Below are 17175 nucleotides of genomic sequence, written 5' to 3'. Positions count from 1 at the left end.
CTGCAAGGACTTCTGCTGATGTTTGTGCCTGTGTGCTCAGCCCCTTGCTGTCATTACTGATCTCTCACCCCTTAGCCACTGCTGGGGCAAATTTTTGGCTTCAGAGTAAACCCAGAGGCACATCTCCTCCTCTCACCTCTGGGTAGGTTTGTCCTACAATGACAAGACTGTTGAGTGACCAAGAAATCCTTGTTCTGAGTGTGGGTGGCAAGCTGCTAAAAGACAGTGAGTGGAACTAATGCATAAATGCATCTTCTCCCCGCCTGTCTTCACTCCCACCTCTGCCTTTGTTAAGGCAAAGTTGTGAAAGAAATGTGAAGCATATGGCAGAGTCACAGGCGGTTCTCCCTGCAGCTGCCCATCCAGCCCCGCTTCTCGTAGCGGGTTACGTGGTCACTCTAGTTTTGATGGCTGTGACAGTACATATATGATTTGGAGGCAGTGTCAGATCTCTTGTGTCAGATCTCAGTTCTGGTCTCGTGATGCACTGGCAGCCAGAAGTCTGAATCCCTTCACTTTTCTGCGGTTACATTCTCACCCTTACGGTAAGGGTATCGTGTTCATATCCTGTGTTTGCTTGTGTTGTTTGGAGAGAGCAAGACAAAGAACAGCTGTTACATGAGCAGGCACTCTCTGGGGTTAATGCTCAGGACTCCAAACTCTCTTACCCCTCTGTGCTGTCGGATAGGCCAAAACGTGGTTTGCCAGGGCTTTTTAGATAAATATCTAACCCAATTCCATCTGCTGACTCAGCTCCCTCCGAAGAACGGTTATGCTCAGCACAGATGGGAGGTGTCTGCTGTCATTCGATTCAAGCGCAGCAATGCTTCTAGGCAACTTGGAGATGGCCGGGTAGTTTTTACCGCGCTGCCTCGCCAGCCCTGCTTCTGCACGGGAACAAGTGGAGGAAACTTCAGCCCCGGCATCCCGGGAGAGCCTCAGCGCTGGGATTTAGCACGAGTGCGCCTTCGCCGCTGTACCTGCACGAGCAGTGTCTGCCCTCCCAGGGATGGCAGTGTCAAGGCTGTCTGTTGCTCCAGGCAGCAGAGTGGGCATCTGGTTTTTAACTGAGTGGCTGAGGGACAGTGTTAGGGTGTGAAGGGCGCTGCCGTGATGGAAACTGAAGCAGCTCACTGCCTGCCTCTCCCCCTTGGTGGGAAGCGTGGGTCCTCCACTCCCCAGCCTCACCCTGCACTCTGACAGCCTGCGTAATGTTGACAGAGTGATATTGCGCTCAGGTAAAGCAAATATACCTTATATACCTTCCTGGAGGAACAGGAACCTGCAGGCTCCAGCATCCGGGGTCCTCTGGCCAACACCTCCCCCGTCCCAGAGGTGGGGAAAAAAAGGCTGCGTGCACCCCCTGCTCCTCCAGGAGCTGGGCTCCTTCCCCAGCTCGGCTCTCCCACTGGAATGCCCTGGCCTTCATGCCTCTGCTCCGGGACCTGCGTGCTCTCTCCCACTCTCTTTCACCCATACCCTATTGCTCGTGGTATTTCAGTATGCTGCTCTCAATGCCTTTCTGCCCACCCAGATGCTTTTGCAGGCGGGAGGGACCCAGTCTGACTCGGCTGAGCTCTCTCCAGTTCATTTAAGTTGCACAGTTCCGTCTGTGTAATATAGTCACTTGAATGTATCTGTCTTTTCTTTCCTCTCCGTGAGCCAGAAGCCTCAATCTGCCAACGAATGGGATCATTTTTCAGCTGGTGTTTGGCAATCATAATTTTTCTCCCTGCCCAACCAGTGCTTTGTTGTAGCAAATGGAAAAGTTAGCGATCGGACTTCTGAATAGGAGGATGTGCCTCAAAGGAAGCAGGTTCCCTGTGGCATCAGGAGCCCAGCTCCACAGCCACCCCGGCCAGATTTACTGGCTGTTACTGGAATGATTAGTGGAATGATTGTTTGTTGTTAACAGCCCATCTGTAGTGTTTAAACTTCATCGGGGAGCAGAATTTCACAGGCATTATCTGGCTGAAGGACAGCTTCATATGGTCCACAGAGGGGCTGTGAAATCCCAGAGGAAATTAAATACAACAGGGGGCCTTCCTGTTATGTTGATCCAACTGATCTTTTTTTTTCTCTGATAGAAATCAGCAGCTGGTTTGATGTTCTCTGGGGCATCGGAGTGCCTATTGCTGCTGGCAGAGAACATGAGAAAGTGTCTGTCACCACAGACAGGTGCTGAAGACCATGATTTTCTGCCACACTTGCATTTTGTCATCTCAGGGATTTCTTGCCTTGTGCTCTGTTCGGCTAGATGTCGTAGTGAGATGGTGCTGGGAAGCTGAAGACAGTTACACACTGAGGAGGGAGGGGATGTGAGAATATAGAAGAGTTTCGTGAGTGTTTGTGGCATAGATAAACAGGCAGAGATGCTGAACAGCACCTAGGCCCTTTCTATCTAAATTTGTAGTGTTTTGAACAATCTGATGCAAGGGAGGGATAGCAACTGCTTTTTCCCATCCAGAAAGGGCTGTCACTGAGGTTTGGCTCTCAGCGCAGAGGAAGGCTCTAAGATCCCTCCTGGACTTGACACTAACAATCCCTCTCCCTTGGTCTTTCCTCAGCATTTCTCCGAGAACCTGGATCACTTCTCCGACAACATGGAGGATTTCTCCAACGACCTCTTCAGCAGTTTCTTCGATGACCCGGTGCTGGCTGAAAAGAACCCACTGCTGGACATGGACCTGGACCCACCCACTCCAGGCATCCAGGCAGAGCACAGCTACTCCCTCAGTGGAGACTCGGCTCCCCAGAGCCCCCTCATGCCTGTCAAGACTGAAGATAATGCTAACGGTGAGCATGAGACGTGCGCACTGCACAGCTTCAGGCACATCTGTTAGCAGAGGCTCTGGCTGCCTTCCATGTATAAGGACAAACTGGCTATTCCTTGGGCTTGCGCATGGCTAATCCAGGGAAGAATTTGATCTGCCATTGTCAAACACAGCCCACATTTTTTTCCTTCAGTCTGTGCTCTGACGGCCACATTGCTCCTCTGCCGGGCTAACATACTTATGAGGATAATACTTGGCTGTGGTTCTGCGTGCTGCCAGCTTCTGGCAAGCAACAGGCAATGTCTTTTTAGGATCCTGCAAGCCTGGGTGTGGATGCCCCAGATCCAGGTCTGTTTTGGCATCCGTCAGCAGGGTTTTGGCTTGGATAGAGGAAGCATGCGTCTCTGGCTGCAACCAGTGCTGGTACATGTGGAAAGCTAAGTGGCTTCTTTACCAGCAGATCTTTTAGCAGGAGACAGAGAGGAACAGTCATTTCAAAACCTATTTTTAAAACAATTCATTTCAGGATAATTTATGATGGCTGGATATTTTTAGAGCCGTCCTTGCAGAGAGTCCTGTAATTTGCGGGACTGTGTGGGTGTCCCAACAGCTGATGGACAACCAGGCTGCCTGAAAAAGCAGTGGCACAGGCTCAGTATACACAGAAGAAAGCCATTACTTTGAATGAGAGTGAGACCTGGGACAGAGGCTTCCCTATTATGGCCAGGAAGAATCCCAGCTCTGTGGTACAAAGGCAGGAGGAGTGGAACTGGCCTCCCCTGCCCCTTTGGTCCCTGCAGAGAGCACAGCCATTCCTACCACATTCCGTAGGGGCCACTCGGAGAGGTGCTGGGAGAGAAGCTCGTGGCAGGCCGAGCAAGCTCTTGCCCTGGTATCGAAAAGCTTTCCATTTGCATGGTTCTTTTTTCCTAGCTTTAACCCCAGCGCGTTCTTGGAGAGCACTCAGTCCAGACAGGCAACCAGGCAACTAACAAAAAACAAACCAGTGTGAGCACACAGACGAGTCATTATTTTGCCCCTGCAAACGAACACGAGGAGGATGAGGCTTGGGAATGAGAGAAGCAAAAAGCATGAGCTGTAGAGAGCAGCGAAATGCTCCATGAAGCCTGGCTGCATGAAGCTACCTCAGGGACTTCTCCCTAGGACACTTGTCACCACATCCACTCCTCTGTGTCTGGGCATGCGCCTGCTTCAGCTGCAGTCTCTCCAAGGCAAGACCACGAGTCTCCTGAACGGAGTGTGACATTGCCCTTTGGGCAGAGGCCAGCACAGCGTGAAGCACATAACCCAGGAGAGCTCCAGGTGTGCCTGCCACTTGCTCTGCGAGGGTGCAGACGAGCCCTGTACAGGGAGAGAAGCCTGGTGTCAGTGTGCCAAGTACAGGGGTACCTCTGCACCCCGTCCCGCAGTGGGGTAATTCAGCCCATCTTTCCAGGGCTCTCTTGGCTTGTAATGGGATGTGAGTCATATTGTAGTGTAGCCCTGAGTCAGGTCCAGTATTTGTAACACTGTGCAGTCCTTTTGGCACAGCTCCATCCAGTCTCAGTCCTTTTAGACACTCAGCTCAAATTAATTACCCAGGAGTGGCTTTTCTTTAACATTAACCAAGCACTGCTTGGTCTGCAGAGCTCCTCAGGAATGCCCGGGCTCTGTCTGGGCTTGGAGCTGGCTGAGGATTGCCGTTTATCAGCTTTCTCCCAGCTTTGCTGCAGACCTCCAGCACTTCCAAATCCTGCCCCTTCCCACATGGTTCCCACTAACACAGGTCAGCCAGGGCAAGCTGCTGGGTGCGTTGTGACCCTGTTTATCAGGGGAGTCTGCTTTCCAGATGGTTTGCACACACAGACTGGCTGCTCCAGTTCTCAGTACCAGCCTTCAGTTCTGCGGGGTGCGATTCAATGCCAGGAGCAGGGAGAGCCGGGGTCGTGTAAAACAGTGGGTGCTGAACCAGCCCCTCCTGTCCGGGTCCTGCTTCCTCACTGCTCTTTGTCTTACCACCTCTCCAGCCCAGGGCAGCTATGGATATTTCACAGCCATGCTTTTTCCCATTACGCACAGAGTACCGGCAGCAGAAGATGACCTTCCTGGCGTCCCACAGCCAGCAATATACAGTGGATTCTGCAGTGGTTACACACTGGCCATACCTCCAAAATGTTCTCTCAGACAGCAGAACTCAGATGTGTCCACACAAAAGGCCTCGTTCTCAGTCCCTCATTGACCCTCTCATGGCTTATATGTTTGAGCCTGCAACCCAATCATTCCCCAGATAAATCTCTGAGGGTGGGAAAGAGAGCAGGGTCAGAATGTAGACAGGAAACGGGAGGACAGCACATACTTATTTGGGTGTCTGCTCGTTGAGCTGTCTGGGCTGACAGCACAGGGGGCTGCTCTCTTGCTGAGTCAAATGTGAACGGGGAAAACCCTTGGTGGTCTGCTCTAGTAACTTGCTTCAGCAGCAGCCCTCCCAGATGGAGGATGCCTCTGAGAAAAAGTTGTACAAAGTTTTGCAACAGAAAGGGAGGATGAGGAGAGCGAGGCTTAATCCCTCATCTCTGTAACAGGCTGTGGTCAGATAGAGAAAGTCCAAGGTTTTTTTGTCTGAAAATACTTGTGTAACACCTTGCCTCCTTCGCTAAGAAAGGGCTTGCTTGCGTACCAGGGGAGACCAGGACTTCGTTACCAGCTGTGGTTTTGGTGTACATAGTCGGGCAAAGAAAATGCAACTCAGTCTGTGTCTGCTCAGTTGTCAAAGCCATGCAGCGCGCCCCTGCCTGATGCGCTCCCCAGCGCTGCTGGCCCTGCTGCATGGTGGAAGCTCCAGGAGAAGATCCAGCAGCACTGGGAGCAGCACACTGAGCCACTACGCATGCAGAGCAGCCACAGCAACTGGTGTCTCAGCTCCAAGGTTTCCAGCCACATGGGAAGCAGGAAGGAACGAGCCTCTGCTAGGAAGAGAAGGACCTTTCTGCCCCTCTCCTCTTGCCAGGATGTCTTCTAGACTGGGCCCTGCACTGCAGAGCTGCTGTGGGCAGCAGACAGCTAGGCAGCTCCCCCAGGTCTGTGAGTGCTGTACGCATTGAGAGAAGTGCAGGGGGCCGGCGAGTGAGCCTGAATGTTGCCTCATGCTGAGCCAACTGGGGCACTATCTGGTGACATACTTAGCAAAAGTCTGTCCTGTGTCAAGACAAATGAGTTTCTGGTTGTCAGATAAAAAGGGGAAGGGAAGAGATGAGGATTAGAGAGGAGGATGCAGGCTCCAGGCCAGCTAGAAGTAGCTTTTTGGCAGGCTGAAGTGTTTGAAGAGCAATAAGGGGACCAAAACTTCAGAGCAGAGCCCAGGCAGCTCTCCTGCTTAGCAGCTTTTTTTTTTTCCACATCATAGCTGCGCCGCTGCCTGAATCCTAGCTCCTGGGATCTCTGCTTCCAGAGGAGAGCCCAGCTCATGCCACAGACGTGTGTGGGACAGGGGCAGGCAGGGACTGAGGAGAGTGGCCCCACACAGCTCCTTTCGGTGCTCTTCAGGCACTTGCTGCTGCTCGTGCTCCTGCCAGGGCTGCATGCGGCCTCTGAGCAGCACGGGGTGGTGGACATGAGGCAGGGGAGCAGCACCACAAGCAAGGTGCCACACCAGCCTTCTTTCATCATCTCCTTCATGCAGCAAAGCTCTGGTACTCAGCACAGCATCAGCAGGAGGTCAGAGCAGCACGTATGGACCCCGTCAGCCTTTCGCTGCCTTCACGCCTGCCCTCTTTGCAGCTCACAAAGCACAGAGGTGCTGCTGTTCTTGGTAACACTCCTGGCAGCCCTGTGATGCTGCCTGAGGAGCCCAGCATCCTTCTCACACGGAGCTCTAAATACAAATGGACTCCAGAGGATAGATCGAGACATCAGCGAGGAAGAAACCCAGCAGCTGTCCTCCAGCACAGGCTGCACAGGGAGAGCAGAGACGAGCAGAGACACAATCCCTGTAGCTCTGTCCTGTCTGCACCCCACAGGCTGGGGGCTTGTTCCTTTTTGTTCCCTCTGTTGTGGGCTTGCACATGCTTGTGTGGTGACAGTGCTAAACTTGGAAAGGCGGCCTCCCTGGGGGAGGGGGGGGAGCTGTCTGCATGGCTTTTTTTTTTTTATATATATATTATTTTTATTTTTTTCTTGTCCTGTTCTTGCTGGAGTTTGACTCTCACGTTGTGCATGTTTCAGAGCTGGAGAATGGAGTGTGGTCTCTGGGGCCCAAGCTCTGCTCCATCATGGTGAAACAGGAACAGAACCTGGCTCTAGACCTGCCTGAGTCCCAGCTAGCTGCCAGCTCCATACCGGTGCTGAACCTCAACCCTCTGCAGAGACTGCCGGTCCCCGAGGAGGTGAGCCCATCTATGATCCATCGGGAACCCGGGCTCTCACACAGCTGCACCCCTGCTGATGTGGACCCAGCCATGCAACTGCAGGGTCCTGCTAGGTGATTTAGCTTTTGGGCAGACAGAGAAGGGTGATGCAGAGCCCAGACATGGCGTTATTTATCATTCCTCTCTTGAAATAGCAGTCAGAGCAGCACTAAACCTTAGGGTAACTAGAACTGTCTTCTCGATTCCTTCAGCAAAGCTACAAGACAGTTTATCCTTCCAGAGAAAGCGATGGAAGGAGGGTTTTCTCTGGCACAGAAGGCTTTACAATCTGGGTTAAATACAAGCGTGTTTCCTTGGCACAAAACCCAAAGGCTTTTAAGCTCGCACATGCTGGAGGCCTGTCCCCTCCAATCTGCCAATATTTCTGTAACCACTCTTTTGCTTATTTTCATTGACTTTGGATTACATTTTTTCTCAGAGAGCAGTGTCAGTTAACGTGATGCCAATGACCCCACTACTTCTGAGTACAGAACCCTGCCCTGCCACTGTCTTTTTCACGGTCTTGGGCTTATCATATGGCCTCTCACTTCTATCAGCTGCTCACTGGAAATGGAAGCCCCACTCCAGGTCCTCCTCGCATTTTCCTATGAGGAAATGGGAACTATTATTTCAGAAACAAGGGGCCAAGCCAGTTGGTCATATCTAAGTCCTTAAGAAGTCTGTTTGTCTGAAGGAGAGTCACGCATGCCACTGCTGTGTGGGAGGAAGCTGGGGGCTCAGTTTGGCTGTCCTTGAGTCCAGCCGTGTTGGACAGGAAGGTCTGACCAGTCTCACACAAACCTCAGCTATCTTGTAGCAGCTCAGCAGATAACAGGAGAGCATCTCTGGGGTTCACTTCCTTTTTTTTCACTCATGCTGAGCATCTTCCCATTTAAACAACCTTCCAAAACAAATGTGTACTTCCAGCCAAAGCTGTGCACAAACTTCCTCCACTATTTACACAGCTTGAACTTGCTGTGCCCTCGAAGCTCTGCTGTGTGTGCTCGGCAGCCATACCATGGCGCTCTCTCAGCTGTGTTTACAGTCTGGAGGAGTTTGCAATGTGTCTGTTCAGTGTAAAAACTCCCCCAGCCTGTGGTGGCCTGGGGGCTGGTGAGCCAGGGAGCTGAGGGGCAGCACAGCCCAGATGGAAAGAAAAGTACTCTTTATTTAACTCTCAATCCCCTCCAATTGGAAACAGATGCCCAGTGGTCCTGGTGAAGATCATGTGAGCAGGATGGGGGTTTTGTTCTGTTTCTTTTTCTGTACAACCTCTATACTCCCATTTCTAATGAAGGCAGATCAAAGAGGGGCTTCCCATGGTAATGCCGAGGTTGGTTTAAATTGCACTGTCTGGGTCTAGCAAGGGAAGGATTGCCAAGGATAAAAGTAGTCTCCCGCTTGGAGGTACGCAGTGCAGGGGTTGGCAGCACATCCATCTGCCACTGCCTGTTCCTCCACAAACACGTGTTTGCACTCTTTCTGCCCAGCGACACAGACTTCAGGGGGTTATGTTTGGACTCCTGGCTGCTGTTGTGTGCAGCGAGAGGCTGCTTTGGGGCAGAGCTGTGCTATGGGGCAGAACGCAGAGCAGGGAGCAATGGCTGGGAGCAGAACTGGTGGGAGCCTCTGGGCAGGGGAAGTGACAGCACCCAAGAACTCTTTCTGCTTCTCTTCCACAGACTCCCATAGAAATGACTCCAGCACCTGTGATCAAAGCTGAACCCAAAGAGGTGAACCAGTTTCTAAATGTACCTGCAGGTAAGAAGATAGAATTTGCTGGTTGGCATAAATTCCTCTAAATTACTCAGGTATAGGCCATCACTATACAACACCTGAGAGCAGAGCCACATGTACAGGGTAGCACTGAGCTACAGACCAATAGATGAGTGGGCACGGCAGGGTTCCAACTCAGATCTGTGTCTGGACCAACAGTCACACACAGAATTGTTCAGACAGGGAGTCCCAGGCAAAACAGGCTACCTCAGAGCTGGAAATATGCAAGAGTGCCTTTAAAATCCTCAGAGGGACTGCAGCATTATCCAAAAACAACCATCTGAAAGTCAGGATATTCAGGATCCAGTTTAATTTGAAAGAAACCCAAGCATCTGAAAGTCCGCTGATGTACAAATGAAAGCGCTATAGGAACTCCCACTCTGCCTCAGAGAGACATTCCTTAGGCATATTCCCACCTCCATGAAGGCCCCCAGGGCTCTCTAGTACAAAGTGGGGACAGTTTTCAAGTGCTTGGCAACCAGCTGAGTGACCAGAGCCCCTTTGGATCAAGTGTGCTGGCAAGTGTGTGAGCCCTGTGGTGCTTTTGGAAGAGCTCTTCTCCTACAGAACTTCCTGCACATGTGAACAGGCTGTGGAGCAAAACATCACGGGCTTTGTACTCCATTTTGGTTGACACCAGGGCACGTTATTGCTTTGTAAATACCTTCAGTGCCCTGGCAAAGCCCCTGCCAGTTCTCTGACTCCTGTAGTTCCTAGTTTAGCACATTTGAGGTCAGCCTCACCTCTGTCTTGGGCAACACTCAGTCCAGCCTTATTCTTAGAGCCACTCCACCTTGAAAAACTCATCACCCTCTCCTTTCAGTCCTGTTTTATGGCAGTGCCTTTTCCTGTTGCTACTCAGGGCACTGTGACTGTCCCAGCAGCTGACCTGACAGCCATTGACTCGCTATCCTTAATTCACAGTAGATGACCTGGTGCAGATGCCTCCAACTCCGCCCAGCAGCCACGGCAGTGACAGCGACGGATCCCAGAGCCCCCGGTCCCTGCCTCCCTCCAGCCCAGCCCGACCCGCTGCTCGCTCTTCTACTGCCATCTCCTCCTCACCTCTCCTCACAGCACCACACGTAAGGAGGCAGCAGGATGTCACTGAGACACGGGGCTCCTTGGTGCTCAGAAGGGGCTGGAGGCTTTCTGAGGCTCACGTGGGGGATCCTGTCCTTGCTAAGGTCTCATAGCTGAAACACCCTGCCAGAGCAATGTGATGGCACAGGGGTGTGGGAACAGGGTGGTGTTCACAGGAGTGAGGAGAGGCCCAGTGAGTCCTGCAAAATGCTGACCAGCAGCTACCTTGTTTTAGCAAGTGCTTTTTCACCCCATACTTTGGGAAGTGGCCTCTGCCCTGAGGGATTTTTTGAGGGAGTTAATGGAAGAGAAAGGAATAACTGAGCAGGTGCCCTTCCGGGTAAAGAGGAAAGCAGCTGCTGAGTTGTGTCTCCAGGATCAGGGTGAAGCAGGAAGGAGCACTGCCCTGCGCCTACTGGTACTGCACCCCTAGCTGCCCTACAAGACTTTAAGGAGGACCACTGGGTGGGATAGGACTCCTTGCTGATGCTGATAGCTTCTCTCTGTGTTTCAGAAGTTACAAGGGACCTCTGGCCCTCTGCTCCTGACCGAAGAGGAGAAACGCACCTTGATTGCCGAGGGCTACCCAATTCCTACTAAGCTGCCCCTCACCAAAGCAGAAGAGAAAGCACTGAAGAGGGTCAGGAGGAAAATCAAGAACAAGGTGATTGCAAAAAACGTAACTGTGAGGTTTCCTTGATTCCAGAGCAGCTTCATCTGACCAGTGCTCTAGTTATCACTGCCTCTTCAGCTGCAGTGCAGCTCAGAAGAGGTGGGATCCCACCTTTGGTGCTCTGGCACAAGCCTCCCAATCCACAGAAACGGTACCGTGGCTCAAAGAACAGTTTGGGTGGGAAGGGACCTTAAAAATAATGTAGTTCATCTCTGTACACATGCTGTAGCTGGAGAGTGCGGCTTCTGGCCCATCTCCTGCAAGTACATGGCCTGGGATGGGGCCCACAAGCTAAGACATCACAGATCTATCCTGGTCAGGCCTCTCTGTGGAGACAGGGAAACAAAAGCCACTTCACAGCGTAGGACATGAGCGGTTAACAGAGCTCATTAGCCAGGCAGAAGCTATCAGACTGTGATTGGAAAGCATCTTGTGGGAGAAATAATGAGACCCTGAATTAGTCACCCAGTGACTCAGAAGTGGTCTGGGGCAGAATCTGCCCAGATGGCCAAAGCACGTACCCGTGTGAGTCAGAGGAGTTAAATGCAACCCAAAAGATGCTCTCAGCAGCAAGGGGATCAGGCGTACTGCAACAAATGGTTGTGGTCTACAGGCCAAAGAAGGCTGCATGCCTGCAGCATCCATCCCTCCCAGAGACCAGTCGGAACAGCAGACTGGAAGATGCCTTCCCCATTTACCTGACGGTGCTGTATATGCAGGGAGCAGACAAGACAAGGGGGGCACAAAGAAATGTCTGGAGGCTCCAGATACCCTAGATACTGACTCCTCTCTAATGGCTGCCCCTCTCACAGATCTCTGCTCAGGAGAGTCGCAGGAAGAAGAAGGAATATGTGGAGTGTCTAGAGAAAAAGTAAGTTTCTTCTTTTCAGTCTTACCTTTGATAAGGATCCCTGTTCCCTCAAAGCCCCTCTTTCTAGTGCTTTTGGCTCTGACAGCCCCCTTGGTCCCACCCCTTTGTTGTTATTCTTCCCCACAGCTCCTCGTTCAAAGGTGGCTGAGTCAGGGTCAGGGCTCCCCCTTCTCACTCCCAGTATGGTACGAGGATGGGTGCAGAAGCTCCACTCAGCAGTGACATCATGACTTAGGTTGGCTCTTAGAACCTCTTCTTACCTAGATGGTGAACTTTAAAATGCCAGAAGAGTAGCAGGAATTTCTGCTGTCTCCGTATGAGACTCGGTATCTGCCCCTAGCTGGGGGTTACTTGTTTGACAGTGGGAAGCAATCAGCAGGCACTGGACTTGCAGTGGACTGTAAAAAAAAAAAAAAAAAAAAAAAAAAAAGGTTATTTTCAACTCAGAAAACTACTGACTTGCTCAAAAAGCACAATTCCTTGCAAGGCTGGCTGCACAGAAGTTTAGTTTGGGATCCTGCCCCTACTCCCCTCCCTCCTAGAAATCCTCTTCCAGGATGAAGAATGCTCTAGAAACCTCGTGTTTCCAACTGCTTAGTTTGGCTGGTCCCCAACAGAACATGGGCCATTTTGGCTGCCAGCAAGGTGGGGTTTGGGGTAAGAGTCATGTTCCCCACTACTAGAAGTTGCTCCTTATTTGCCTGTCCCACAAGGAGTAAGCCCATGGAGGGCAGTGACTACAGCTTTTCCCCTTCTCCCCATGAGGTGGAGACACAAGCATCTGACAACAAGAAAAACATTACACTGTTGTGATTACCCTTTTCCCTTCCCTTTCCCCTCTCCCTGTGTGAGCTTTGTTTTGCTCCTTGCAACCCTCAGGTCCTGCAGGTATGGCAAGGATAAGCCTAAGGTGACATCACATGACAGTGACACATGTCACCGAGGGCTGAAAATAACTCCTGAGGGCCTGATCCTGTGATCCTCTCCACACTGGCAACCCCAGTGGATGTTCCCAGGCAAAGAGGAATGCAGGGATCCAGCTGTAAACTCACATTTCTGTTTAAATACCATCTCGTTCCCTGTTATTAACACCACCTGAGATCGGCAAAATGGAAAAAAATCCCCCAAACCCAACCTTAATTAACTCTTCTCCCGATGCTATTTGTTTATCTTGCCTAAGTGCACAGAAATGCTGAACAAAAACAGATGACTCAAGGCACCTTCAAGTTCTCACGCCCCTCCACCAGCAGCACCTCGGTGCATGTCCAGGCGTCGGAGGACATCACCTCTAGCTGGTGTCCCACGCTGCCACCCCGATCCTTCATGCCGGGGCTGGGGAGGCCTTGCTCAGTGGCAGGTCCGGGGCTTTCTGTGCTGAGGCCTCATCCCCAACGTGGCTGCGGTGCCTGGGCGCTCTCGTGCTCTGTAACGCTAGCGTGTTGCTGTGACAGATGGCTTTCAAACAATGCCAGGTTTAAATGCAAACCAAAAGGAGCATTCAGTGAATTTTTTATTTTTTTTGAATGCAACAAGTCGGTCAGCTTGGCTTTCTGCAACGTCTGTCCTTGGGCCCTTCAGCATTCGGTTGGACACCTTTGCTGTAAGCCCAGTTTTTACGCGGAACACCTGGCTTGGAGGTGGTGCTGGAAACCCTCAGCACGACCAGGCTGCATCCCTGAGCCTGGAGATCACTTGTCCTGAGCACAGCACAACCACTTTCCTCTCGGGAGCGGTGGGAGGCAGCCTGCAGGTTCTCTGCTGCCCTCAAGTGCCTGCAGTCAGAGCTGGCCCAGCATTTGCTCAGAGCTGCCCGCTTGCCCTGTGCAGGGCGCCCAGCCAGGACAGGTCCTCACTCTGGGTGGGAGAGGTGTGAATTTGTACCCCCCGGTTCCTTTGCCGTGCCTCCAGCCCCAGGGGGGTTGGAGGGGCTGGAAACACCTTCATATCCCCGTGTCCTGGGTGCAGGGGGTGCTGTCAGTTCTCCCAGCCCTCAGCAAAGCCTGGGCTGTCGCACCTCGCTGTCCACCCGCACCCACATCCCTTTTCCTTGGGGTCTGGTGGCAGCCAGGCAAGCCAGGAACATCTGGCTCCAGGACCACATCTGCAGGCGATGGATGAGACCACTGGGCCTCCTCGCTGCCAGAGAGGCAAGGACAACGTCTGCTTCATCTGACCAGCCCGTGTAGCTAACCAGCCATGGGTTTTATTTCCGCAGGGTTGAAACATACACGACAGAAAACAATGAACTCTGGAAAAAAGTGGAGACCTTAGAAAATGCAAACAGGTAAGAGGGGCTGCACCTGACCTCCCTGCGGGGCGTGCGATGGAAGGGAGGCCAGGGGAGCGCTGGGGCAGGAGGGAGAGGAGGGAAAGGCAGCACCCCAGTTCCTGGCGGGGCGGGCGCCGTGCAGCGAGGCGCTGGTTTTCGGCCCGTGGCAGCAGCTGGGTTTGGTTAGCGAGCTGGAATGTTTGTGTTGGGACGGCCAGGCCGCGCTGCAGCAAGGGGAGGGAGGCAGGGAGGGAGATTTCTCCCATCTCTTCCTCCTTCTCCCTGCAGCCCTTCTGGCTCACGCTGCCCTCCCCGTAGCCCTCCAGGCCTCTGGCTGCCTCCAGGACGGCAGCTCCAAGGGAGGCCCCGTGCAGCAGCCTCTCAAGCCCGCTGTTTCTGCTCTTCTGGGCATCAGGTGGCTGTTTCAGGTTTCTCTTGAGAGACAGCTGAACAGACTGGTGGGTACAGGGAAACCCCTTCCTCTAGTACAGGCATGGATTCCAGCTCCCTCCACATCCAGGGCAACTCCCTGTGCATGTGGTACCAGTGGGAACCGTGCAGTCCAGTCCTGCAGCCCTTGCCATGCCTCATCCTCTGGCAAAGCAAGGCTGAAGGCTCTCCCTGCAAGCCTGGAGATTTTCCTTCCCATCTGCTGCTGCCGCCTGCCTGAAAGGAGCAAGCTGCTCCCACAGCCCTGGAGCAGGCTCCTGGCTTCCTCACCCAAGGCTCTGGTGAGCATTTGTGCCCCAAGACGCAGAGCCAGCCAACAGATCATGAGGAGAACTTGCTTCCTCGGAAGCAGATAAGGAAGATTCGTGCTGCTGCGGTGGGGATGCACAGCAGGAGCTGGAGGAGAGCCCAGCCCTGCTTCCTCTTACTGGGCGCAGTAGGTGTGAGCGAGGACAGGGGCTGCTGCAGGGCTGGCGAGAGGGAAGCTCATTTCTATAGCCTCATTTACTGCCTCTGCAGCTTGCAAAGATCTGAACCACTCCTCAAGGCTCTGCCAAATTCCTTTTCTCCCATCCGTGACACAAGGGCTGTGTCCCCAGCTTCCAGGCCAGCCACTGCTGCTGGGGCTGAGGGCTGCCGTGGGCCCAGCCAAAGTGCCCTGCCTGCCAGACACTGCTGCCTGGCCACTCTTGCCCACGGGCAATCTTGCCCTGCCGCCTGGCCTCTTTGGGACCACAGGCAGCCCCACTGCTGAAAAGGCATGAGCCCCACCCTGCAAAATCAGGAGATTGACCTAAAAACCAGGGGATTGATTTATTTACTTATTAATCGAAATACACACTGTTCTTTCTAATGGGGTTTGGTTTTCTAGCACAGCCAGGGGGACACTCTGTGCTTCTCTCCACATATACAAGGAGCAGAAGAGGATTTGGAAAGAGATAAAGCTGGGATTCTCCTGCAACCTCCTGGCTCTATGACCTTTTTATTTTATAAAAGCTCAAGCTTATTTGTGTAAAACAGCCAGTGATCCCGGGGGGGAATGTTCAGTAGTCCGTATTTCAGGAATCTGCACGCTTTGTGGTTAGTCTCCCTTGTTCCAAATTTCTTCACCAGCCTAGTGAAGGGTTTGGTGGCTCTTTGTACCACACCTACCACTGTTCTGTGTTTGTGTGTGCCGATGCTTGAGTTCAGTTAAATGGGGCAGAGAGACCTCAGCACGTGTTCCCACCAGAGCAGCCAGAGAGTGAATTAATCGCTGAACTCAACATTTGGCTTTGCCCACATCCCTCTGCAGAGTTTGCCAAGACTGAAGAAGCTGGAGGGGATCAGAATTGTTTTTTGTTTCTCTCTCCACCATATGGTTTGGGGCATGGGTCGAGCTGCAGAGCACGCGTCTCTGAGGGAAGTGGAAGCAGGCAGGCCCGTGCTCAAGGTCTGACTTGACCCTAACATGCAGCCTCCATCCCAGAGGGTGATTTTTATGGTAGCCTAGCTCTACAAGGCTTTGGGAGATGACTGGCTGCACTTGAATGTGACATTCATAACTGTGGGTAGCTCCAGTGAAGGTTGTGGTGGATCTGCTGGTGAGAAGACTGAGGGAAGGTGCTGCAGCGAGTTACCTCAGCATAATGGCACATCGGGGCATTTCTCCCACAAGTTCCTGCACACCTCATATCTCAAATTCACCCTTTTTTGTTTGTTTTGTGCTTCCTTAGCCTATTTTGTGGGAGAAGTTGGACAAAATATAGCAACAGGCAAAGATTTGTTTTTACAAGAAAGGAAAATCAGGGTAAAGTACAAAGGGGGTAATGGAAGTCTTGCATCACTCACTGGCTGTTAATTCTTTATCAAATTCTGATTCGGTTTGTTTCCTATTCCAGGACTCTGCTCCAGCAGTTACAGAAGCTGCAGGCTCTGGTAGCTGGGAAAGTCTCCAGACCTTACAAAATGGCTTCCACACAGACCGGGACCTGCCTAATGGTATGAGCATCGTTTCCATCATTCGTTACTGGCCATGCTTCCCCAGACAGCTTTGTCAATTGCCTGTCCCTGCTCTCTTCCCTGCTGTCCATTTCTGTGGCCAGTTACGCCTACTCTCTACTTTTGTGTTAAGAGTCACTGGAACTAGGCCCGTGTCGTACACACAGCAGTAGTGTCAGTTGTTTATGCAACAGCATGAGAATAATTCCTGTGTTTTCACTATCTCGTTCTTTGGACAAAACAGCACTTTGTTTACTTTTCATTAGCTATTGGACGTTCAGCAAAAGAAGTCTTCAATGAGCTTCCATCATAAGGGGTAGATTTTTCTTCTGCTGAGTTGGTAATGCTTAATGTTTAACTCAGCAGGGTGGACGAACTGTTTGAGTATTCCTCCCAGTGGGCATTACCTTGTGTTTATCAGCAAGAAATGGCATCTGCTCTTGCTATGCCTGTACATCAGGCATTGTTAAATCCAGCTGGAATTCTCCTCATTTGCCCTTTGACTAACCAAAATGATTTGAGTTCATCTGTTGGTTTTGGTAATCCCTGTTTGCCTCTCATTTCTCATAGTGGGGGATCATAGTTAAGCAATCTTGACTTCACTGTAGAGCTTTGGGGCATGCCACTGTGTGGCCATAAGTAGAGTCAACTGCTTATTCTTCATCTTTTTTTCATCAGGGGGGAATTTTCTGATCCATGATAAAAATACAGCCTCCAACCCTGTGATGTCTTTGCAGGATTTTCATAGTAGGTGCTTGTGACAAATACGTCAATGTTATCTATTTATCTAGTTACTGCTTCTGTACTGCTAACAGTCATGAAATACAGACAGATGGTGAAGTGCTTGCCCCACTTTCTCATCACACTCAGTGTCCTGAGGGGTTGTTTTTTTTTTC

The 17175-nt window shown here is 51.9% G+C and overlaps 1 protein-coding gene across 3 annotated transcripts in view; it reads left to right on the top strand.

Annotated features, from left to right (window-relative positions):
• The window catches only part of CREB3L1 (cAMP responsive element binding protein 3 like 1), a 43391-nt gene that overhangs the window by 19880 nt on the left and 6336 nt on the right, over positions 1-17175 (top strand). For 2 of the 3 annotated variants that reach the window (XM_027459265.3, XM_027459263.3), the window contains exons 2-9: positions 2568-2796; positions 6996-7156; positions 8860-8938; positions 9878-10038; positions 10551-10700; positions 11522-11580; positions 13796-13864; positions 16180-16279. In XM_027459265.3, coding sequence (XP_027315066.1) covers positions 2568-2796; positions 6996-7156; positions 8860-8938; positions 9878-10038; positions 10551-10700; positions 11522-11580; positions 13796-13864; positions 16180-16279 — 1008 coding nt within the window. The remainder of the gene's footprint in view (positions 1-2567; positions 2797-6995; positions 7157-8859; positions 8939-9877; positions 10039-10550; positions 10701-11521; positions 11581-13795; positions 13865-16179; positions 16280-17175) is intronic. The other variant, XM_027459264.3, reaches the window with a different exon arrangement.

Source organism: Anas platyrhynchos, chromosome 5, assembly GCF_047663525.1.
Source record: "Anas platyrhynchos isolate ZD024472 breed Pekin duck chromosome 5, IASCAAS_PekinDuck_T2T, whole genome shotgun sequence".
In the NCBI taxonomy this organism is placed as follows: Eukaryota; Metazoa; Chordata; class Aves; order Anseriformes; family Anatidae; genus Anas; species Anas platyrhynchos.
The sequence above is the reverse complement of the archived record's forward strand: the minus strand, read 5'-3'. Positions and strand labels throughout refer to the sequence as shown.